The following is a 25959-nucleotide window of genomic DNA, read 5'->3' on the forward strand; positions in this document are numbered from 1 at the left end:
TATTGTATTCGAAAGTTCACAAGTTGTGCCATTTCAAGCGTTTAAACTATTGCCTTAAAAAGGGTAGCCCAATGCACAAAGTATCATGCATTCACGTAGGGTTCGAGGAATGACCGCACCTACCAAACATCGACAAAACTACACTTCGATAACGCCCTATTGGTATGACTGAAAATGAAATGAAACAAATAGGAAACTGCCCATATAGAGAGGATAATAGGGAGAACAAAACATGGAGTGAGCATACATTTAGTTTGTTGATTGATATAGACAGAACGAAATACTTGACAGAGCCAAGAGATTTGCAAATAATTTGGATTGATTTCATTATAGACTTATTGTTGCACAGGTAGAAACCACCCATGCCCCTGCTTCTGCTCTGGACTTTGTCTGTTACTGCTGCTGCTACTAGAGACAGAGTTAGGATTCTAAGTTTATGGATTCTGAATTTGTCATTTAATTCTTAGCTCGTTTCAGTTACTAGGTTCGAAATAAATATTTATATCCTCGAAAAATACAGAATCTAAGGAAAACTTACTGGGTTTATCCGAACCGTAGCTAATATTGTAGCTCTGCCCCTGGCTGCTACTACTCCACATCAGATTCCTCACATGACTTTATCTGACAAAGTTCAAAACTAGACACGCTCCGAACTGACAAACTTCCTCAACTGGCCCAACTACCAGTCTCCATTTCCCTCTTCCTATTAACGCTACTTCAGCTTTTGCATTCCAAAAGAATCTGTATAGCTTCTTATTAGCAGACACCAAAAGTAAAATTTCTTTCACTTGAAGAACATTTTCTAATTTTTTCTAAACACATACAGTATCCAAAACTGAAATAATCTAGATTCACACCTAGCGGACCTACTAGGAAGTAAAGTTTCCCCTACCAGGAATTTCTCTATCTTTAAAGCCCGAATATGCTTCTGGTTAAAGTGGAGCGATCCCAATTATCTCACCACACGCTTCGGTGTTTCTCACATGAAGAACTACTCCTTCCAAATCCACAGCTTCAACATTTTAAGTCCAGTCTAATAAATTTATAGAAAGGACAGTATATGGAAAGAATCCATGTTAAACTTAAATTTCAGGCTGGACACCTTAAAATCAACTCATTTTATGTACAAAAGATTCATCTAACACCATAAAAACTAAGTGTAACAATATAAAATGAATCAGAGTTATCCCCAAGGTCCAGTGTTGAGAGAAAAAGGAGCTACAATAATATATTTTGTATCGAATTGCCACATTTTTGCTCAAGAAATTAGCCAAAGAGTACACATTTAAAGCCGTGGACAGTTGTTGGAAAGTTCATTTAAAATGTTGTCGTTCTTTATCAATCACATCAGATTCCCAGTCATCAATCTCCTCAGCAGGGTGTATTCTACTATCATTCTCAAGTTCTAACTCGAGCTTCAACTTAGACAGTTCAGCAGCCGGATCCAAGGACTTCCCTTTCCGAAGTTTTGGTGACTTGAAACTGGACTCCAGTGTCCCTGTTGTCTGATTGATAGCTAATGAAAGACTTCTTCCGACGTTCTCTCTCATCCATCGCCTTGGTGTTAGTACCACAGTTTCTGAAGTGGACGTAGAGTCAGCCCTTGGCGTCTGGATTCGTGGGAGAGCATCCAAAAAGCATGCAGAGTCATCGCTTATTGGCAGCTTAGGAGATGAAGAAGGAGTACTTTCAAGTGTCCCTTTTGATTTTGCCTCAGTCTTCCTTGCTAGGGTCTCAAGTTCCAGCGTTGGTCTATTAATGGATTCAAATTCTTCTTCGAGCTTTTGAAGAGTATCAAATAACTCTTTCAGTTTCTGATCACCTTTCCTGGTTAAAAGCCGTGTTATTAATCTTGGGGTCATTACAGAATGCAACCAACATTAGTTCATATATAAAACAAGTAAACAATAACACTTCATCACCTAGAAATCACGCCTTCTTGCCCATGAAATTGTCTTTTTATGCCGTCCACTACACTGAACACCGTAACTAACTGCAAATTAATTTTAGGAAAAAGACAAAATAGAACATCAACTAACGATAAATAGAGAGGGAAAGAGAGAGAGAATGAAGAATGAATTGAACAGAAAAAACACATAACAAGTTAGAGATAAAATATATATTCTTCCGGTGGAGAATGATCATGCTCTTGAGACTAGTGAACAGATCAGAGTACGTCAGAGAAATAAATATCCATGTACCTTAGCCTCTGCATTCAGGTATTCTTCCTCTAGCCTTCTATTTACTTCAACTGTTTCCATCTTCTCATTGTTCGTATTCTCTGACCTGGCAATCCAAATTTAGAAACACGATTCCCCTTAGAAGGATACTTAAATAATGTGAATTATGATACCGTTTCAAGTTTTCTGCAAGCTCCCTAATGTTTGAAATAGAAGGGCCCAGCTCATCCTGTTAAGTGCAAAGGAAAAAGGTTCTCATAACACTCAGTTTCACTATTATATCACAATCGAAAGCATTAATCTTAGACACCCCACATGGAAATAGCCATACCTTGTACATGGATAAGACAAGGATTGACAAGTTCACCAAATAATCTTCACATTTGTCCAACTCATCACTTGACATTTGAAAAGCACATCATTAAGTAAACATTCTCCATAAATCCTACTATTCAAGGATACATTAAATGCATGTCGAAATAATGGTTCAACTATTTTACTTTCACTCTTATTGCTACTCAGAAATTTAGCAAGCCAGAACAGTCAAACTAACACGATAACACCTTTTTTCCATATAAAAAAGAAAAAAAGAACCCAAAGACACATTCAGAAAAGCTCCATACTTGACCTGCTTCTGCTTTTGTTGGATGTGAGAGGACTCAAAAGTCCAGGAGTCTTCTAAAAAACTAATAAATGCATCACAAACATCTGCTTCTGCCCGATATAAGGTCATTGATCTAGATAGCTCATCTTCCTGAATTTAGGATTGAAGATATTAGATCTTATTATAAGATGGTCATCCTGCAGACTACAAAATTATGCATTAACTTCATTATAACATAAATTCCTTAACCATAATGCTTCATCGTCGACCTACCTTCACCTTGAAGTGTTGAAGAATTTGATTATTAGCTTCATCAAACTGCTCTCTTTCTTCCCTAGCATTGTGAAGACGAGCATTTGCAGAAACCAATGCAACTTTGACCTACACAAGTATTCATTGACACAATATGATCAGTGATAAGAGTGATGATCAGATGCTAACAAAGGCGTCTCAATAAAAGTTGTGGCCTAAAGCCAAATTTTAATAAGGGGCCTTATTATTTTTTTTGCCTATAGTATAGTTATCTTGCAAAATATAGTATTAATATTATATTGGTTTCTTTCTTTCTTTTTGTCTATAGAGGAATTATCTTATAAAATATAATATTACTATTCACATTGGTAAGGAAATTCAAGTTAATAAGATGTAGCCACGTATTTACAATTTGATACCTTGGATCTTATTATAATAAACGTTATTTATCAATATGAAGACGTGGGTATCTTAATTCAAAGTTCTAAAATATTTTTATTATTAAAAATAATCTTCCTTTCCTTTTTTATACGTATTTTGTGTTTGTTTTTTATTTTTCTATAAACTTCAATATTGTCTAAGCGAAAATAAGATAGTAAATCCACAACTAAAAATATTTTTGGGCCCCCAAAATTTAGGAGGTCTAAAGCAAAGACCTTACTAGCCTCCCCCTCGAGTCACCCCTGGATGCTAATAGTATAGCATTGTGTAGTTCATAGTCAACCTTCCACAAAAAATTCAGATTCTCAATGACCTAGGTCACAAGAGTAATTTCTGGAACACTCGTGCTTGAATGTTGAATATCATAGACTATTTTCTTCCTGCTCCTCAATTCAGGTGACCATTTTTTAGGAATACTTTCAATAAACTATTTGTAGCTCAGGCAACTCGAACTTCATTGAAGCTGAGTCATTTTATTTCCTTTTCATATTTTATTTCAGATGTCCCTTTTCTTGGAGTGAAAAGACTTGTTTCCATAATAAAATCTGATCATCCAATTTAAAACCTTTGGGCAATGGATTGAGTGATCCAGAACATTATAAACCCCTTTTGGGAACTCTTACGTAACCGATGAGGGGCAAATGTAGCATTTTTGAACACCCTCTCACATAGGGCTGGCAAGTGGGCCAGTCCAGGACCGGGACCGGCCCAGGACCGCGGACCATATGGGTCATGGGCCTTAAACGGCCCAGACCGTTTAAGACCGAGATCGGGGGAGGTGGGCTGGGAATTGGGCCGGTCTTGTGCTTGAGGCCCGCGAGACCAGGATTGGTTGGGACGAGGACCGGTTCAAGCGGTCCTAAACGAACCCAACGGCTCTAATTTAAAAAAAAAATCTGCTCGTTAGGGCATTTAAAAAGTAGCCATTTGGGCTGCCAAAATAGTCGTTGGCTCTTTACAAAATAGCCATTTAAGCCCCAACTTTGTTTTAACCCCAAACTTTTTATAATTACACTATTTTCAACTATAAATACCCCCTTATTCTTTCACTTTTCTCACAAAATCATCAATCTCTCTCTAATTTTCTTCTATAATTGCTATTGTTACAATTTGTGAAAAATTGTGAAGTTGGTGAATTGAAATCTTCAAGTCTTCAACGATAATCAATTTTCAACAAGTTGTTTGTCATTTCAGTAAACTCGTTCCAATTCATAATTTTTAATATTATAGTTTTGTTTATTTTATTTATTTTCTATTATTTGATTAATTATGATGGCTTCCTTAAAAAACTTTTTGGTAAAAATAAGAGAAAATCCAAGAGTGGCGAATCTAGTGGCCAATCCATTCCTCCTTCACTTCCCTCGGCTCCCTGACCCAAACCCTATACCCGTCCTACACCTCATGCTATTTTTGATAGTGATAATACTTTATTACAATTTACTGAGAGTCAATTTTTGCATAATGTTGGCGCTGGTGAACAATTAAACCATGAATATATGAATGCTCTTTATGGTAATCCAACTATTGATGAAAATGATGATGAAGAAATAGATTTTGATGAAACGGAACCGGATGACGATACACCCACTAGTCCTGCTCCTGAAGTTAACTCAACTAATGATAATCCAAATGATCCCTCGTCTGATCCTCATGTTACTACCCCTACTTTTTCTAGTCAACGTCCCAAACGGTCAGAAACATCTATTGTTTGGCCTTTTTTACTCAACTAATTTCACAAAATAAGGCTAAAGTGTAAAACTTGTGGCAAAGAGTTAGCTTTTAAATATTTTGACGGTCGGAGGGGAACGGGAACTTTGAAAAGAGACATATTGATACACCCTCAAGATAAAGCCAAATATCTTCGTATGAAAGCCTTGGCCGAGGGGTCAAGTTTACCTACTCCTAGTCAGGTTGACCCTAGTACCGGGTCTAATCAATTTCAACCGGGAGTTAACACTGTTACCGGTGGTATTTTATATTATGATCCAAAAAGAGATCGGGAAGAATTGGCAAAAATGATTACTGTTATGTGCTTACCCTATAATTTTCCTTCTAACCGAGCGTCAATGATGAGCTTTCCATCTCTCACCAACGTCATGATCTTCTCCTTTAAGACGAAACATCTTGCTGTACGGTGACTGACGATGCGGTGATATTTGCAATACTTGGGATCATCCACCTCACTTTGTGCATTGTATTAGAAAAATTTAGAATCCTACTTATAAAGGTTTTCCTCACAGAACCGTAAAGAGCGATATTTATAAATATAAAAATGAATATGAACAATATTTGCGCTATTTATTTATTCATATAAATTGTCGTGTTGCTATTACAACTGATATTGATAGAAGTAGCAATGACTGTGATTGCCTTAATGTTACCAGTCATTGGATTAATGAGGAGTGGATAATGCAAAAGCGCATTATTTCTTATAGAATAATAATTTCACGTCACACAGGGCAATTTATTGCTGACATAGTTACAGATATTTGTAGATATTTTTGCATTATTGATAAAATCATGTCAGTTTCAATAGATAATGCTACTAGTAACACAAATGTTGTAGCCTTGCTTACCACTACACTAAGTCCTGCATTTAGTAACATTTTTCATGTTAGATGTATTTGTCATATTTACCATTTAATTGTGGGTGATGGTATGAAAATTTTAAATATTAAAATTGAAAAGGTTAAAATGGCTCTTAATTGTCTTTTTTATTCAAACATAGAAGTAGACTTAGAGAATATTTTAAAAGATGCGATGAATTTGGCCTAAAAGAAAGAAAGGTTCCTAAAACTTGTCCAACTAGATGAAATTACATGTATGAAAGTTTAGTTGTTGCATATGAATACAGAAACCCCATAAACTCAACGTTTAATGCTCATGTAAGTGATGATGATGAGCACTTTACAAATGCGGATTGGGCTAATATTAAAATGCTTGTAGATTTTTTAGAAAAATTTCATATTGCTACAAATGAATTTTCTGGGCAATATTATCCTACTATTTCTAATTGATTAGTTTATATTGCAGAACTTGCAAATTTGTTTGCTCATTTTTTAGAGGGTGGGAAAATTTATGAACAAGCTATTGATTCTATGAGAAAAAAGTTTAAAAAATATTTTTTCCTTATTCCCCCTATTTATGGTGTGTTGCCTTGTTAAATCCTACTATGAAATTAGGAGGTCCTCAATTTTGGTATGAAACTGTTTATAATGGTTTAGCACTTGAAGAATAGGAGTTGTCTAAACTTCCGGAAGCAATAGCCTCAATTAAAATAAATGCTCAAACTATTTATAATGCTTATCAAGTTGCATTAAATCAGGCTAGACCAAATGTTCCAACTTCTTCTTCTGATTCTCAATCATCTAAAAAAAACAGCGGGAGTAAGACCACTTAGTGTTTGGGCCGGGTTTAGGAGTTCTCAAGGTTCTAGTACTAGTGATTTTTTACAACTAAATGAGCTTGAAGTTTATTTGTCACAGGGAATTGAGGAAGTGAATCCCGACAGCTCCTTTAATATTTTGGAATGGTGGAAGGACAAAGAAAAACACTTTCCGATTCTTTCAAGGATGGCCTGAGACATTTTAACTATTCAAGCTTCAACAGTGGCATCGGAGAGCGCTTTCAGTCAAGCAAGACTTCAACTCGGTGATTATAGAGCGTCTATGAGGGAGATCTTGGAAAAATCAATACTTTCTAGAGATTGGATCCGTTCGGAAAGAAGAAATTTTGGACTTGCTGAATCACAACCAGAGGTAGACGAAGCTTACGAAGAAATGCTAGCTGAACTTACAGAGGATTCTGCTTCGCCCGGAAGCGGTGATGACCAAGCTTCTTTTCCGCCACCACCAATGAAAATTCCTCCGGACCTTAATGGATTTATGAAGTTTGTAAGAGATGCCATGTAAATTAATATGTAACTTGTATTTTGGCACATCTTGATTAGTTTCTTTTTCTTCTCAATGGTGGTATTAACACCTTGTTGTGCTAATTCCATAAAGGGAGGAAGACTAAGAAAGATATTATCATGTTTTGTTAATGCTATAAAAAAATTATAATGCATTGCCTTAGATATTTTTATTACCATCTTTTTGTTCTAACTTCTACAAGAAAAATTAAAAAAATAGAAAGTTTATCCGTTTGGCCCGGGACGGGCCCACTTAGCCCGGGACTATTAGTTCGTGGTCCCGGGATGGTCCTACAAAAAGCCCGTGAAGACCGGGACCACTTAGGACCGGCCCACTTAGGCCCGTTTAGGACTGGGCCGGGCCCACTTGCCAGCGCTACTCTCACATGTGTAACCCGGTTCTAGGGTTTACACATGGATTTGATTTTTTTTTCCTTTTTTCCTTCTTTTTGATTCACTTTCCCTGGAGTAAAGAAAGAAGGCTCAACAGGAGCGGGCCTAGAGTTGAGAAATAGAGATTAGGCTCAACAGGCTATAAGTAGACTTGGAGGAGTGTTAGTTGACTCGATGGGCTGAATTTTGAGAAAGAGAAGCCAAGAGCAGCTCCAAGGCGCAGTTGAGAGAGAGAAAGAGAGAGAAGCCCAGAGCGATAGAACATTAGGAGGGAACGAGATTGTGAAAACGAGCTCACCTAAGTTAGACTATGATACCATGTGAAAGAAAACTTCGGCACAAGTCAACCTCAAAATCTAGCTTATGAGATGTGGATTGTCCAAACCATACAATGAGACAAAAACTCATTCTTTCAACCAATGCATGACACTTAACCCCTCCGCTCCATCCCCCACAGGTCCATAAATGGACATCTAGTGCATCGACAATATAACATGGGGCCCAACATTGGTAAATAAAGAATAAGGATGCGCCTGGCTCTTATACCATGTGAAAGAATCTGAGCATCCCACCTCAACCCTAAGGCAATGAGTGGAGTAGCCTAGGATATTATAAACCCTTTTGAAAACCCTTACGTAACCAATGAAGGGTAAGGCCCATTTTCTTTCATAGTTTCGGAAAAGTATCTCCAAAATGGACACACAAGTCCTGATTGGTTTGGCTAGTGAAGTTCAAGAGAAAGCTTATAGAATACTAACAGGGGTCTCGCAAGTGTCCATCTAGAGAAGTCTCTCATGGGTACTTAGCTACGTTTATCAGGCAATTGCTTGCTCCTGCTAAAGAAGTGTATACAAGTGATGCCATTCAGAAAATCTATAAGTAGGAAGGACTTCATTTAAGAAAAACTGAGCATAGTTATTACACACTGCACAATTTTACTAATATTAAGGATTAGTAGGCAAGGATCCTTCCACTATGAATGTCATTGCTGAATCTGAGGTATACAAGACACTAAGGAGGCTCTGCTCCCCATTTTCAAGCGACTAGTACCTCTGGATCTTTCAATGAGAAGGTCGGACCACACTCCTCAGGAGATTACTGTGCCTATTACAGTAAGCCCAAATTCCCACAGTTTCTCTGCAGTAAGTGAAGGGCGTCTAGATTTTCTAACTTTTGAACTGCTCTTTATCATTCTAGAAACAAAAATACAGTTCAATGATGGTGTCTCCTTGCAGAGGAAAAATATATCTCGAGTCATTAACATAATGCAGTATACTTCTCCATCTACTCGATTTAGACTCAAGAGTACTCCACTATCCCATCGCTATGTATATGAAGTGAGACCCAAACTTTTTTTTATAAACGTGGTGTCCGGGCCAGCTTGCACGTGCCTAGACTAATTCTACGGGGTACCTTCTACCTTCCACCAGCACATGTACCAGGTAACTATGTCCACCAAGGCTTGGAATGAGAAGAAATCACCTACAACTGGGGACCTAAACTTGCATAATTGACGAGCTACAATCAAGTGGTAGATGCAGATGAAGTGGCTCTACAGCCCAAGTAATGCAATAAAATCAAAATACAAGATTAATAAAATGTATTTCACTACGACATACACACTTTTGGTAAATAAAAGAATGCATTAGCTACCTTTTTGAGCTCTGCTTCAAGTTCATCTCTCTGATTCTCGAGTGCCTTAATTTCATCCTCAAGTTCCTAGAAAAGAAAATCAACTTCAACTGGTGAGTACAATCTCATCATCAAGAAAATTAGCAACAAAGTGAATTTTTTTTAATCCCATCCCAAGAATTAGAGGACACTGAGACACGAAAACATGTGGGAAATAGTTAGCATCGGTTGGCTCTTTCCAGTAATTGTGAGTCTAACTCACAAGGAAATAAAAAATGAAAGAACAGATGAACTAATGAACAGAATCATCTGAGCACCCATTCTTTTTGTTACATGAAGATTCAGAAACAGTAAGAAGTAAGGAAATAAATGTTAGTGTGCCAGGAAATTAAGATTCAGACAAGGAGATATATGCTATGTTATGGAGCTTATAGTTAAAGGATCATATATACTCGGGCTCCCTTTGGATTTATTGGTTAATCCATGCATCAGTATAAATTAACTCTGTTTTGCCTTATTTAAATGTATAAAGTAATCATGTTAACGCCTTCACTGACATATTAAAGATTTAAAATCTTTTCTCTAACAAACTTGCAATTTGACCCAGTAGTAGGAAAGATCAACCTGTGATGATAGTAGAAAGAAATTAGGAGAACACCAGTCGAAGCAGAGAATTTGAAATACATCAAAGGTGGACAATACTAGCTTAGGAAAAGAGACTTTGCAAGAATCCATATCCAGCTACGCCATCAAACCATTTCCCAGACATGAACATTAATTGGCTACAAGCAGTTAATAGAGTGTCCAATAGGAGCACGTCCAGGAAACCTTACCATTTCAAGCTGGGAGATCTCGCCAGTTTTTACTATACGGAACTTAAGAGCTCCTTCCTTTTGGATTCTGCAGGGAAGAAATGGATGAAATCTGAGAATGTTTTGAAACAAGTACTGAATAATCCCACTAAAAGAAAAAAAAGATGGCTCCTTCCATAGGAAATCCAAAATTTTCCATTAGGAATAGTGTCTTTAATAAAAAGGTATGAGCATATTTCTATGAAATGCTTGTAAGTTTACAGTGTTACAAGTATCTGAGCCATTACAGGAAAACTTAAATATAAGGCTACCCTTGGACTAGAAACTTCAGTAAACAGTAAGTTCCTTTTTGAGAAACATAAGTATGATTGAACAAAATTTGCACTGGTCGCCCATGATGTTTGCAATCACTCTAATGTACTAGTTAGCCTTTGCAAGATTGCTCTGAAATAGAGATCTGATTTGAATTACCAGGTATATGACATTTGACACATAAGAAGCATATGTTAAGTTTCCTTGCACTTTCGCTTTTCAGTAAACCTCCACCTAAGATGTCTTAGTTAATAGTTATAGATCAGAACTGAAGCATTTGCAAAATTAAAAAAAAAAATCAGTAAATTTTTTTCCATTGAGAGAGAGAAGGTAAAGATCACAGTGATTGCAAGTAAATATCATTTAGAAGTTCATTTTCAAAGAGAGAGAGAGAGAGAGTGGAAATGACAAAAGAGAGAAGCTCGAACCTGTTCTCTGAAATGCGCTCTTCAGTTTTTGAAGCAGAGCTTGAAAGAGACTCCGATAAAACCTTCAGCTTAAACACCTATTTATATAGCAAAGAGAAGACAGTTCAAACACGCAAAACAGATCCAAATATACCTTATGTAGAAGAGAACCTCCATAGGATTAATTGCCTTTTCCGGACTTCTTACTTGTTTTTTATTAGGAGAAGTCAACAATCATCATCCTCATTTTCTTCTACGCTAGGATTGCTCCACATTCACTCCTCTATCTTTAGTACTCTAGCACGTGCATAATTGGTTTTGATGTTTAGCTGATGATTATTTGTAATAGATTTTTTACTATAAAAGGAAATGAGTTTTGGATGTATCAACGTTATTTATTTTTCAAATTTACTTCTTTGATCACTATGATTAGTGGTTGTGATACAGAAGGAGATAAGAAACTTGTCAAATGGATACAGATTTGTGTTTTTTGATTCTGATAGATTATATATTTATATATTAAAACAAGGTGATGAGACCTAAGATAGTGAAAGAAATAACAATTGACACTTCAGCAGATCAGGTATAATTACCCCCTCTATCAAATATTATTGTTCTTGTGGAGATTGAACCAGGTCATTTTTTGTGGTGCAAAGGTAGTAATTCATAGAATACTACTAGTGAGGGATCCCGTATTGAAAGATAAGCTAAGTGGATGTTATGTGGTTGTAGAGACGCCTCAATAAAAGCAAATGGCTCTTACAAGAAAGCAAGCTCCATAAGAAGTATCATCTCCGGTAAAAGGTGATTTGTGTGGATTTTTTAGGCAGGTCTCGTGTCCAGGGTATAGGGCTGTGAGCAGAACCTCAGCCAATCTTATTTTTATGCATATATGGCACTTAAGATCAGGAGAATTCAACATCATCATTTAGAAAGCATACCCTTTTGGACTGACTTTCAGGAATATCCCTGTTGAGCAAAGCCTTCTTCTGTAATAAAAGTGCTTCCAACTTGGACAAGAATTGTAGCTGAGAGAGTGCTTCTTTCAATGCCTGCCACAGAAAACGCATCCAGTCTCAACAAAATTTGAAAAAGTTCCCATCAATTAAAATGAATCTAAGCTTATCCTGGAGACATTATGTTTCACTTTGAAGAGGTAACTTTTGTTTTCTTTTATATGCCTAAAGGATATGCCATAGTGGAAAACTGTAGATCAACATATGCTGCCAGGACTATTATAGCTGATCCATCCAAGGGCTGAATATTTTGTTTTGGAAAAACAATAGCATAGATTTATTTCGGTGCACAGAGTGTTCAGAAAATTTTGACAATAACAACAACTACATACAAAGATGCAGCGTCTTTAAAAAACATTAGCAACTACTTAAGGACTTTAAATTGAAGTGTCTTACAAGTGTTTCGCTACATAATATGTACCAACATAGAATGACTTCCAACTATCTGGAAAACCCTCCAGTTATATAACTTTATCTCAACGATTGCCTGTTCTTTATTTTGAGGAGTACGTACAGTTTAAAATTATGATCTATTTACAGCTACCCAAAGCCAACACTAAATTTAGTTATAGACGACATCTAGGAAATGGGATTGCTACACTATTTAACATTCTTCTTGAATAAGTTTTCTGGGTTTTCCGCGTCTCACATAGAAGTGATGATGGTCTAAAATCAGAAAATTATTGAAAAAGATAGATTACTGTTAGCAAAGGAAGTAAAATCAGATTCTGGACTGAAGTATGGGTGGGGGATGAGAGCTTAAGTAATAGATTTCCAAATCTATATAATTGCTCTCGTAGCAAAGATGGACATCTTGCTGAGTTCTGCTCTACAAATGGCTGGCAATTGAACTCCAGAAGTGGTTTTAATGACTGGGAGGTGGAAGAAATGGGACAAATACTCCAATTGTTGAGCACAACAGTGATAGAGGAAGACAAGGAGGATCGTTTGGTTTGGCCAGCAAGTAATGATGTGCAATACTCTGTCAAAAGCTGTTATAACCTTCTCCAGAAACAATCTGATTGTTCTGATTCTAATTGGCCTTGGAAAATGTTATGGAGAATCAAAGCACCTACCTAAGTGGTGTGTTTTCCGTGGGCAGCCAACTTTCATCAGAGAAGCTTGCCTAATGCAACTGGTTTTGATAGGGAATTTGTAACTGGAGTTTTGCTGTTGTAGGTGCTTGGCTGCTTTTAATGCAGCCTTTTGTACCATCTTGGTATCTTTATTAATAAAATGTTTACCTTATAAAAAAATATGGATTCTAATGAATAATTTAACTGTACACCCAGTTTGGGTCTCATAAGATAAAGACAAAACAAGCACAGAATCACCCTCTATTCAAGAGACAACAACAACTACAACGCCTCAGTCTCAAACAAGTTGGATCGACTATATGAATCCCCACTTCTTACTTTAAGCTCAACTCATATTCAAGAGACCATTAAATAAAAAACAAAGAAAAATATAAAATCATTTGACTCGAACTTATCACACCCAAGTAATTCATCTACCTTCCAAGCAAAAGTACAAGAATGAGAAGAGGATCGTGCCTGCTATTTTATCATTGAATTATGTTGCTAGAAAATTGTCTTTTAACTGTTAGACAGGAAATTTTCATTTATTTAATGATGTCCTTCCCATAAATACGGCAGTTGCACCATATAAATTATAAGTGCCTTATAAGACTACTCTAATGCGGTCACAGCAATACATTTGTAAGTTCATCATTTAGGAATCTCTTTTTGCTTAACCCTTTACTCTTTACTACTACCACAGACCAATTTATCTGTAAAGTCTGCATATATATGGAAAGGAATCATGTTGTCAAGTTTCGGATACCTGATCTTTTATTTGATGCATCAAAGATACAGCTCTATGTTTTTTCGAATATTATTCAGCTATCCCTCACTCCATTTTAATTGCTTTTTCTGACCTATCCCATTAACGGCACCATATTAATGGAAAGTTAAACAACATTTTCTTCATAAACAACCTTTTGTCCATTGAGTATGGAGTATTTATTCTTCAAAACACTACTCGCCCATCCCTCTTTATATCACAAGTATTTATGGGAAGTTGAGAATCTCTTCTGCCATGATGTGTTAATATTTTCTTAGCAATTTAATTTCTAAATGCATGATACATTACTTCCCATAAGATCTCTTGAACATACAAATTTTACGATGAAAAATCAAATGAACCAATTCCAAGTCAACAAAGATCTTAAGCTCATTAAGTATAATAATCAGAAAAGAGATAGCTATTTATTAGACAAGAGGAGACAAGTCAAAGTTCAGAAAGAAAACTCATATTTTATGGCTAAGATAATAAGTCTCGAGACTTTTGTTCCTCCACCAAGAAAATTTTCTGGTTTCTCAACTATGTTCTCTTGAAAATACATTATCAGATAGAATAATTTGGTAAGAATAAAAAGTGGGAAATGGGATCCAACTTGCCTCTGATGTTGCATTAGTTGAAACACTAGACGAGTCCTTATCATCTTTGCTTGAAGGCAGTTGTAATATCATCTTGTCTAGTTTTTGATGTATGTTTGAGACTTCAGAATCTATTCTGGTCGCAGATCACATAAGAAGAGAAATTATATATTGCAGTTTGTGCAGGCAAATAGCAAAAGAAATGCATGACTATCAACAACAACATAACACTATGCTACACAATAGCTTAACTATTTAGCTGTGAGTCATAAGAGAATAATGTAAATGTTACTACTATTGCTTCAGTACTAAATATTGTGGAAGCATGAGTTATTGCAGAAGGTCTCGTTACTGTAAGAAGCTTCTTTTCTTAACTTATATCACCTGGTCTCTCTGTAGAGAGCAGATAGGTTATGTTTTAAAGATGATAAGGTAATCTTCTTCACTACTCTCTAGGGAAAGCAAGCACTTGTTATAGCTAGCTATTCATGGGTCAAGACCAGTGACGGAGCCAGAATTTTCGTTAATGGGTGTCAAAATATATAAAAATAAACATACCAAGAAATTAAGGGGAGTCAATACATAGTATGTATATATATATATAATTTAATATTTTACCTACCTATACAATGTATTTTTCCCACGAAGGGGTGTCATTTGACACCCCTTCCTATAAGGTGGCTCCGCCACTGGTCAAGACCCTAACAAGACCAGAATTTAGGTCTTTGAGATCAGTCTTCTTATCAATGCAATCAGGAAATACTGCAAAATCTGGATTTACTTCCAACGTTCCAAACATAGATTGACTTTACACCATCATTAAAATATGGGTTGAAAAAGCGAACTGCTTAGTATTTGTTGGGGGAACATGAGGGACTTAGAATTAGCTTGTCAATTTTTGGAAAATATCTTTTTTTTTTTTTTTAAATTGGAGAACAGAAAAAAGAATTATAAGAATTTTACTGAGATTGGTAAAAGTGGATCCGGTGTCACTTTTGGTTCACTATAACATGTTTGGGGAAAAAACCTCTTTCCTGGAATGTGGACAATCTGCATCTGAATGACAAGAAAAGTGGACTTCTATTGGGATGCAGGGAGTCATATCTAAACATCCTGACAGGTCGTGGAGCTCGTAACACTTAAGGTTTCCAGTCCAAGTTCGGGAAAGGCTTCTCTAGTACAGCAACTCTCCTACACAATGGCAGACAAGTTCTTCACCCGTAACGACATGCACCCAGCAAATTTTCATACGAAGCTTTAACTAAGATATATAGAAATAGTGAAAGCGAAATTCCTACATTTATCAGGAGTCAGAAAATTAGCACGAACTCTTGCCTCATAAAGCTGGTCTTAGTACTAAAAACGATTTCTATGAAATATTAAGTTTATTGATCACACCATTATAAATATTTATAGAAAGTCCTTATCAAAAAAAAAATATATTTATAGAAAGTCACAAATCTACATCTACTGGCATAGGTTAAAAGAAGTGAACCAAAAAAAGAGAATAAGCTATGGCAGTAATCCCAATAGCTTACAAGAATTAGCCTATGGTGATAACACTTGAGGTGGAAGGTTCAGACTGACATAGATATACAACAGAAGTGGTGTGTATACACAATTATCAATGAACCAAAAACTGGTATTGGACATGTGAAAAGAAAAGGAGTATAAACTTTTTGCGTCAAAAGAATGAACTTGCATATAAACATGGAGAAAAATTCCGTCATGATAGAAGGATAAAAAATCTTCACACCTCACTATATCTGCATTTATTTTCAGCCCAGCAATTGCACCTTGTGCATGGAGAAGCAGCTCTTCCTTCTTTGCCTGGGATGAAATATGTGAAGATGGATGGACTTACACTTTTGTTTTGTTGATAACATACCAACCATAACTCTTTAGATCCTAAGAGCAACATCACTACTGGACATGCATAAGGAGTTTGTTCCCTTACCAGCACTTCTTCTTTATAGCTTGAGAAAGTTTTTGCCAAAATTTTTATGCTGCTCATGGTTGCCTCACGGACTTCTTTCCCGCCCATAAGACATAGCCTAAAGAGAGTATAAAATAGATCAGAAACCAAAAAAAAAAAAAAAAAAAAACTGGTATTACTTCTGTTTATCATTTTCCCTTGAGTTCAGCACACATTTCTGAAGTGACTCAACCATTCAGATAACTGATTGGTCCGAGTCCATCCAAGTAGGAGCCCAAAAGAAACTTGAAGGATCAATATTGGAAAAATCACCCGAATATCTCCATAAGTAAAGATATTTCTTCTGTGTCAGGTGCTTCAAGAATCTGTGTAAAATAGAAAAGTTAAGACCAGTTTATCCCTATCAGCAGAAAGCATTGCTACTGAAAGATGAAGCAAAACAGTCAAGATGATATAGCAGTCTCTATAGTTGACATTATGCTTCTATCACGAAAGTGGAACTACACATGCAAGAGTGAAAACGCCATAAGCTCCCCAGTGAGGGACACCTTTTGCATTTCTTCTTCGATGAAAAGCCATAGTCAAAAAAAGGAAACAGTAAACACTCAACAGCGGACAACAGTAACATTTTACTAACTTCCCATTATCCAATCACGTTAACAAGATTTGTGTTAAAAATCAAATAAAGTGATATATATATAAGATGCAATTTCAGTGAATTGTCATTTACTGATCTCATCTTCTACGGAATCGATCCTCTTTGACTGTACAAGAATATGTGGAGCTCAACATGTCTGGAAGCACAGGAGAATGTTCGTTTGCTGATATTATTATCAGAATTCGATACTGGGTCATTCATAACATTACTATACATATCGCCTGCGTACACTTCTGTTTCTTGTTTACTCGTACCTTGTGCAGGTAGAGAGGCTATTTTCCATAGACCTCCGGCTCAGTCCAACACAGTCACAACATTGAAGCGACAGATATATAGTAATGAAAAGAGTCATAGAAAAGCAACAACAACAAAAAAATAGTAATAAAAACCAAAGCAGAAGCAACATATGATATTGATAGACATCCAGGAATACAACAAAATAAGTGGATTACTAAAACTACTAATAAGGACCGGAAGAAAGCTCTACTACCTACTAACCTAATTCTCGACCTCCACAATTTCCTATCAAGGGTCTTGTCCTCAGTAAGCTGAAGAAGTGTCATGTCCTGCCTAATCACCTTTTCTCATTGGGGCGTCAGTGCATCTCCTCATCACATGCCCGAACAATCTCAGCCTCACTTCTCGCATCTTATCTTCCACAGCGGCCACCCCCATCTTTTCACGAATATCTATGTTCCGGACCCTATCTCTCCTAGTATGCTTACACATCCACCCTCCACTAATACGGTGTGACATCCTCGTTAATCTCTCTGTTACTTTGGATTACTGAGCCCAGGTACTTGAAACTACCCCTTGGGGATGACTTGTCTATCAAACCTCACTTCCACCTCAGCTTCCCAAGTTACATAAGTGAACTTGCACTCCATGTATTTGGATTTAGTCCTGCTCAACTTTAAGCCTTTGGACTCCACGGTATGTCGCTAAACCTCCAACCTTGTGTTGACTCCGCCTCGCGTCTCGTCAATCAGCACTATGTCATTTGCAAATAACATGCACCATGGCACCTTCCCTTGAATGTGACACGTCAATACATCCATCGTCAAGGCACATAAGAATGGGCTAAGAGCTGATCTCTAGTGCAACCCCATCACGATTGGGAAATGTCCCGAATCTCATCTCATTGTCCTAACCCAAGTCTTAGCACTATCATACACATGGTTGGACCCACCTTATAGGAAGGGGGTTCAATTGAACCCGTTTTTTGAAAAAATTAATTATTTTCACCGGTGAATTTCATCGGAAAAACATGAAATGCTTAAATGTGATGGTACCTGAACCTGCTTAACACAAGCTGGCCTGCAAAGCAGCGGTCAAGGGGGTTCAAAATGCAGCTGAGGTCACAAGTTCAAATCTCTACTAAAGCAGCAAAGTCATGTTACACGTGTTCTCTCTTTTAGCAATTCCTTGTTTACTATTTTGTCTTTTTCTCCTACTTCTCTTGATGATTTCTTTTCTTTGCTTATATCCAACAAAAGCCATTCTTATTAAACTCTATTTTAATTCAATAAAATTAAACCTTGGTTCTCTTTCATAATTTTCGCTAAAACACGAGAGTGCTTTGTTGAAATTACTTGTAATTTGCCAATGTTTTAGTTTAGTTGATGTTGAAATTATTAATTGGTGCTATATTAAAAATTAGTTTGGTGTATAATCTCTTTTACTTTAAACATTTGTATTAATTAATTTTAGTCTATAACTCTTTTTTAGTGTCTTTTGTTTGTAAATACTTTACTATGTTAAATTTCTTGGAGTTATCACATTTTTAAGTTGGTTAAATATCCTTTTAGTAAAATTAATAAATTTTTTGAATTTGTTGAAGAGAATTTAGTTAATTTATATAGATAAGAAACGTAAAAATAGAAGTAAATTTCTTTTACAAGAAATTCCCTACTTTGTTGAAAAAAAGAGTGTAAATGGCTTCATTTTGAGGTCACATGATGAACAAAAAAGAGTAGTGAGCAAATTCTATTTATCGGTGCCGCTCATACGATTGGCTACCATAGTCTTTGATTGAACCCGCTTGTATAAAATCTTGGGTCTGCAACTGATCATGCATATCCTTAATCGCCCTAGTGTACGCCACAAGAACACCTCTAGCCTCAAAGCACCTCCATAGATTTTCACTAGGGACTTTGTCGTACGCTTTTTCAAAATTAATGAATACCATATGCAAGTCCCTCTTCCTCTCCCTGTAATACTCCACCAATCTCCTTATAAGATGAATGGCTTGAGTAGTCGATCGCCCCGGCATAAAGCCGAACTGGTTCTCGAAGATAGACATACTACTCCTCACCCTCATCTCCACCACCCTCTTTCAAATTTTCATAGCATGGCTTAACATCTTGATAATTTGGGAGATGATAGTGGAGATGAGGGTAAGGAGGAGTGTGTCTATCTCTGAGAACCGCACAAAGGCTCATTTAAGGCACACTTAAGCCCTGAAGCTCAGAAAAGCTCAAGTACGGCGCTTTGCCTCGCTTAAGTTGCTTCAGTGTAATGCAAGGCACTAAGGCCCGCGTCTCATTTCCCACGAGTTCTCTGTTAAATCAAGCGGTACTAAACAACAAATATAATCGAAAATAAGTGTATCGGCTGCTAAGCGAAACACTATGAATGAACTTGTTACTTTTCTCTTGAATTGCATATATATTTTTATTCTTTTCCTTCATTGCGCCTTTTTTACTGAAGCCCACACTTTAAGTGTGCTTTGCGCCTAAAGCCCCAATAGACCTAGAGCGCTTTTTAGAGCCTTTCGCCTTTGACAACACTAATGCCGGGGCAATTGATTATTGAAGCCATCCATCTTATAAGGAGATTGGTGGAGTAATATAGCGAGAGGAACTTGCATATGGTGTTCATTTATCTAGGAAAAGCGTACAACGAAGTCCCAAGGAAGTTCTATAGAGGTACTTGGAGGCTAGAGGTGTTCCTGTGGCATGCACTAGTGCCATTAAGGATATGGATGATGATGCTAAGACTCGGGTTAAGACAGTGGAGGAGATTCGGAACATTTCCCAGTCATGATAGGGTTGCACCAGAGATCAGCTCTTAGCCCGTTCTTATTCGCCTTGGCGATGGATGTATTGATGCGTCACATTCAGGGTGAGGTGCCATGGTGCATATTATTTGCAGATGACATAGTGCTGATTGACGAGACGCGAGGCAAAGTCAACGCAAGGTTGGAGGTTTGGAGACAGACCTTGGAGTCCAGTAATATATATATCTCATCTACATTACAACAATTTACAAGTGCAAGAGTTTCTCTAAAATAGATATCGATTGATCAGAGCACTTCTATTGAGTCTAATTTTAGGAGATATAGAAGTGTAAGGATATGATTAATAACATGATTACTAGTTATAGGAGATGTAATGCTTATGGTGAGTTTAGAACTTTATTCTGTCAGTATGATATAACTTAAAAAAGAAAAAAATAAGAAGACTTGATTAAAATTATAGCAAAGATGAAACTCCTCTTTCCAATAGAGCATTTCACAGTTAAGATTGGAACAAAGAACCTACAGTTGCAGAATTGACATAGATCAATAACTCAGAGGATCCATACAAACAGGAAATGCTCAAGAAAGGACCATAGGAACATCTTTTACTAACTTCCCAATATCCAATCAAGTTAACAAGACCCCTTGATAAGAAAATTAATATGACGTGAAATTACCTACTTCACAATAATCCGCAAATGGAAGATCAAGTTTTTTTAAGATAGATGTCTAGTGATGAGAGCATCTGTGTCGAGTCTAATTTAGGAGATGAAAGACTAAATAATTGGGAGGAACCACACAACAAACTCATGAAGGGTTGCTTCAGGTTAGTCAAAACCCTAGCTCAAAAGAAGGAACAACGACGTCAGCTTTGAGGTTAAACTATACCATGTAGAGGAGCAATTTCAAGTCATCAAAAAGGTATGGAACACCAGTTAGCTGAGCTGTTTTTTAGCTTACCATTGAAAGTATCATGCCTTCAAGAGCTTGACTGCTAAGAAACACATCTCTAAAATTCAATGGTTCTCCACCGAGATCAGGATCATAATATAAAACCTGTCAATGGTAATTTAAGCAAATAAATGAGCAACCTAAACTACATGATGCAAGAATGCTAAACTCAAATACAAATCAAAATCATCAAGAAGTTGATATATGATCACAAATATAGTTTATAAGAAGAATCCATTTGGAATTGGAAAATAGAAAATATATATCTCGCCATTGAGGATACTCAAAGGCCCAACTGCTACAGTTTTACGTCTAAGAAATGATGTGCGGGAGAGAATTACAATGCTCTCATGATACAATAAGGTACGGAGAGATAGTAATGACAAGTATATGGCTAGGTGGCTTGCCATATCCTGGGTTGAAGAGAATCAGATAACTAAGAGCTAAATTTTGGAATTGTTACTATGTATATTTTACATGAATTCAACCTAATTTTCCAAGCTTTTCGCTATCAAAGGTAAAGTACGAATTCCCAAAGCTAATACAATGGAGGCATCTGAAGTAGAGCTGAAATCAGGTAAATATTGGCCTCATTATGTTGTAGGTATCCTGAAGATGAGTCATAAATGGAATATTAATATCCCCCATAAAGCTGGACAAGACCATACAAAATGGACAGCTTTATGACTTACTCACCAAAGTCGGCTCGCGAGGAGAATTCTTGCTATCATCGGTGGTATAAATAGAATCAATGCTCTTTGGGGAAGAAACAGGTTCACTAACAGGCAGTGCTAGTCTCTCAATCTCTTTCAGAGCAACTAACCATCTTCGTAGTAGCTGAACTCTCTCCACACCTCTACATGAAACAGAAAGTTCTTCTAATCTTTTTGCTGCTTGCTTAAAATTCTGATAACTCCGAGACACCTAAACCACAAGAAAGTACCAAGCACTTAGTTAAAGAAGGTAATAGGAAATCCTTGCTAATTCAATCAATCAACTATGAGTCAATCCCGATTCATTTTTTATATGAATCATCTGCATCCATTCCGCTTTCAGTCAGGACATCCTTGATAATTAGTTGGGGAAATTTAATTCTTTTTCTGAAGAAAAGCTATTAGAACAGAGAAGTGAACATGAAGAACATAACTGTGGCACTTGAAAGTTGACCAAATCAGACATATCGTGTGGCAAGAGTTGCAGACAGTATCTCCTCTCTTAGGGATTTCCAACAATTTCAAAAGCTTCGTATTCACTCGTATGTAATTGCATATACTTAAATTAATCAGAATCCAATAGTCTCCATAAATTGCTGTCAATATTCAATAAGAACTGTTGAAGGTAGACATTGTATGCCGCTTTCCACATCAATTTTAGAATAAAAGGTGGTAATTTCTAGCATTAGTAAAATCCAACAAAAAGCAAACTTTTACTAGTAGCTAGCTCATGAGGTGCAAATATGATTACTGTTATCCAAAGCGGTATGCTGCATATTAAGACAACAAAGAAATGTGATAGCTACAACAGTATCCGGTTTCATCCAAAAAAGACGAATACTACTCAAAAGCAAATCCAGAATCTAAAGTCCTAATAAACCAATTAATTTATATACAAATATACAGTCCAAATTCCAAGACTTATATGTAGGATCATACACAGATTTTTCCTAAACATTTCTTTAAGTTTTTCAATGTACACATATTCATAATAGACACACACACACATACCATATGTGTAATATCTATATTTATATCTATATTAATTATAAAAGCACGAATGTTAGGAAGCTAAATGTTAAGAGACGAAAATATTCCCGAAAAATTGATCGGCCTTTTGCCCGTTAAAGTTAATATTTCCTTTATGTAGCAATTTAATAATGGGTATAAATATAATTTTGGGTTAGGACTAAGTAACCTTTTTCTGTTGGGACTCAATACATTCTAAAATATACAATTTTCCTTCAAAGAAACAACTTCATAATTGATTAAAATTATAATATTTAGAATTATAATAATTACTATGAGAAAAGTTGGCAAAGAAAAATTCTACAAGCACATAAAAGACTTGTCATATTATATATACAAGCACTGCCCTAATTACACAGAAGTTTACATGTAGAATTGTAGAAGTTTTAGAACTTTATTTCTTGTCCCAATAGTTATGCTTCTTATTTGATAAGATTATAAATTCAACTAAACATTATTTACCAAAAACTAAAACTAATAGACGAACTTCTTTAAAGTTAAGTTAGTCAAGGACTCCTTCATACTCATTTTAATTGGACAATTTGATTTGGCTTAATCATCTATACAATGCCGTATTTATTTTTCTTTATAAAATTTGACATGATAATATTTCACTTCAATAAAACTTAATTATAAAAATTAAGATCAAAACACCACAGGAATATAACTACGTTTAATTTAATCTTTTGGCGGTATTGTTCATTTATTACGGTTAGTCTTTCCTTCAATCTTCTTATTTTGTAGCAATCATGATGGATATATGTGCTTCCAAGCATGTGTTTATCCCCAAAATTCAACTTTCACCACAAAATGAAGGATATCCTCTTAAATTCGTCCAGAAATAATTGCACGTATGCTTGTGTATTGCAAGGACGATAAATAAAAAACCTAGCCAAATAAGTTCAAATGTTGGACTATATATGTGCAAGATATTTTATTACATTGACTATTATATATTGCATTTTCAAGAGGGATATTAATGTCGACAACAAGAGTTCTAATAACAAAGCATCTAAAATATCATAAGGGAACAAACACCAAAAACATCATATATAAAGAAGTATTAGGTAAGATACGGTTACATTTTTTATTTTTATATTATAAGTATATATATCATTCACATGTTCAGACGATGATGTCAAATCATTTTAAATTCAAGTATTATGTAAGTGTAATCACATTTGAAGATTGTTACAGTTACTTCCACATCAACTATTGCGGTCATACAGATAATATTCTAAGTAAATTTAATATTTGGTTCCTTACTTTATATAAAAATTGATTGAGAATCTACATGAAATGTATGAATATCAAAAAATTTAGTGATCGAACATCAACGTGCAATTATTATCGTGCAACGCACATTCGTAGAAACTAGTAGACGTGTGTGTGTGTTGAATTAGCCTCTTATGAAATTTCATAAAATATTCAATATACATGTATCTAAGCCCTAGACCATACGCTGGATTGTACATTTGCTTAAATTTTCAATATACACAAACATATATGATTTGGACATACATATATACATACATACATGTAGATATGTGTGCGCACGCGCCTGTGTAGTCCGATTCTAAGGATTATATGTTGAATTAGCCTCTGCTCGAAATTTCTTAAAATTTTCTGTATACGTATATTCAGTCTGGGTCTAGACATATATGCTGGATCACATATACATATTTTTTAAAAAATTTAAATGGTAAAAATACATACTAGCTAGTACTTATTAGTTTGAGACTTATATGCTAAATTCTCAGATATGAATTATGTGTATGTATAGAAAGGAAAAATGGGGCATACAGAGCGATCGAGGAATAACTTGGCGCCGCCGGAAACGGCATTAGAGGCTTGTTGGACGACGGAATCGGCGTAGTAACGAAGGTTGCGAGAGAGGTTTCGGTTGCCAGCGCCGCCAACTTCTACTGCTTTGTTCACCGCCGATCTCAGCCATGACATTGCCGATCAATTTGCGTTTCTGGTTCGAATTCGTTGAAGAAGAAGAAGAACAGAAGGAATGAGACATTGGGAATTTTGGAATTGGTTTTGTGTGTAACGAAAATGCGGAAGAGGTACTGAATGTTCGGTAGTTCGGGTCTCTTGCCTCTCCTTTCGCGCCTTCTCTTTCCTTCCTTTTTGTGGTTTTTTTTTTCTTTCTTTTTTTCGTGTATGGATATTGCTAAATCTATATTCTATTTCTATCCATATCTATATTATTATAAAAACATGAATAAAATATTGGATTACAAAAATAACCTTTTAATATTAAGCATAATAATTCATAATAAAAGGATATAATCGGAATTCTAGACATTAGCCTTGTAATCCAACCGAGAGGTTGTGAGTTCGAGTCTCCCCAAGAGCAAGGTGGGAAGTTCTTGGAGGGAAGGATGTCAGGGGTCTATTTGGAAACAGTCTCTCTACCCTAGGGTAGGGGTAAGGTCTGCGTACACACTACCCTCCCCAGACCCCACTAAGTGGGATTATACTGGATTGTTGTTGTTATTGTTGTTGTAGCCTTGTAATCCTATTACTTTTAGGATATACTTCTTAAAAATTTCCTATTACTAATTTAATTTTTAAAAATATATATTATATTGTCCAAATCTATTTAAAAACAGAAGAGCTCATATATGATTATAAAAGCACAAATATAATATTGATAAATCAAAATATCAAAAATATTAAACAGAGAACTCATAAGGAAATGACATAGTTGTAATAACTTATTTTTTGGACTACAATAACTTCTCTGTTAATTTTTTTAATATATAAAATTTTAAAATTAATACAATCTTGTCTATTGAACTCTTATTAAAAATATGTAGGAAGGATTAATAAAATTAATTTCATAAGAATTCTCCATATTGGTAATACATTACCACTCGATAATATTCAATACCAAAAAAAATTAATGCTAAACGGACTGCATAAAGTATTGAAATTGAGAAAATATTCCCGCGATAATATATTATTATATTATATCTGAACTGCTTTCCTACTCAAATAATATTTTTTTATTATTAATTTTTGTTTAGTATAGAAAAATATACCCAATTATTAAAGAACAACTAAATTTTTTTTTGAGAATATAAATGTGTGAGAAAAAAAAGAAAAACGTTGGTAAGAGCCAATACCATTAATAATTTTGCAAACATAAATATCGAAAAGTGGAATGTTATCGATCTTTTTACTCTTTAAAAATAAAATTTATGGTAGATAAAATTATAATCACGGTTAAATATTCAGAAAATGA

The 25959-nt window shown here is 35.7% G+C and overlaps 1 protein-coding gene across 5 annotated transcripts; it reads right to left on the reverse strand.

Moving 5' to 3' along the window:
- Positions 1-1063: 1063 nt before the first annotated feature.
- On the reverse strand, positions 1064-24741 carry LOC104226575 (MAR-binding filament-like protein 1). Of its 5 annotated transcripts, none has more exons than XM_009778601.2 (18): positions 24507-24737; positions 21658-21885; positions 20971-21066; positions 16646-16698; positions 16355-16451; positions 16154-16227; positions 14419-14533; positions 11885-11995; positions 10965-11041; positions 10246-10312; positions 9434-9499; positions 3058-3165; positions 2804-2934; positions 2512-2578; positions 2354-2409; positions 2202-2286; positions 1923-1993; positions 1064-1827 (listed from the first exon to the last, which is right to left on the reverse strand). In XM_009778601.2, the coding sequence occupies exons 1-18, from the start codon at positions 24660-24662 to the stop codon at positions 1314-1316; spliced, it is 2172 nt and encodes a 723-aa protein (XP_009776903.1). In that variant the 5' UTR covers positions 24663-24737; the 3' UTR covers positions 1064-1313. The 5 variants fall into 5 exon arrangements, 4 of the variants coding, with proteins under 4 accessions (XP_009776903.1, XP_070008825.1, XP_070008826.1 ...); XM_009778602.2 differs by having other exon boundaries at positions 1734-1822; positions 24507-24740; XM_070152724.1 differs by lacking the exon at positions 24507-24737 and having other exon boundaries at positions 21654-21721.
- Between the last annotated feature and the right edge of the window lie 1218 nt (positions 24742-25959).

This window comes from Nicotiana sylvestris, chromosome 7, assembly GCF_000393655.2.
Source record: "Nicotiana sylvestris chromosome 7, ASM39365v2, whole genome shotgun sequence".
Taxonomy (NCBI): domain Eukaryota; kingdom Viridiplantae; phylum Streptophyta; class Magnoliopsida; order Solanales; family Solanaceae; genus Nicotiana; species Nicotiana sylvestris.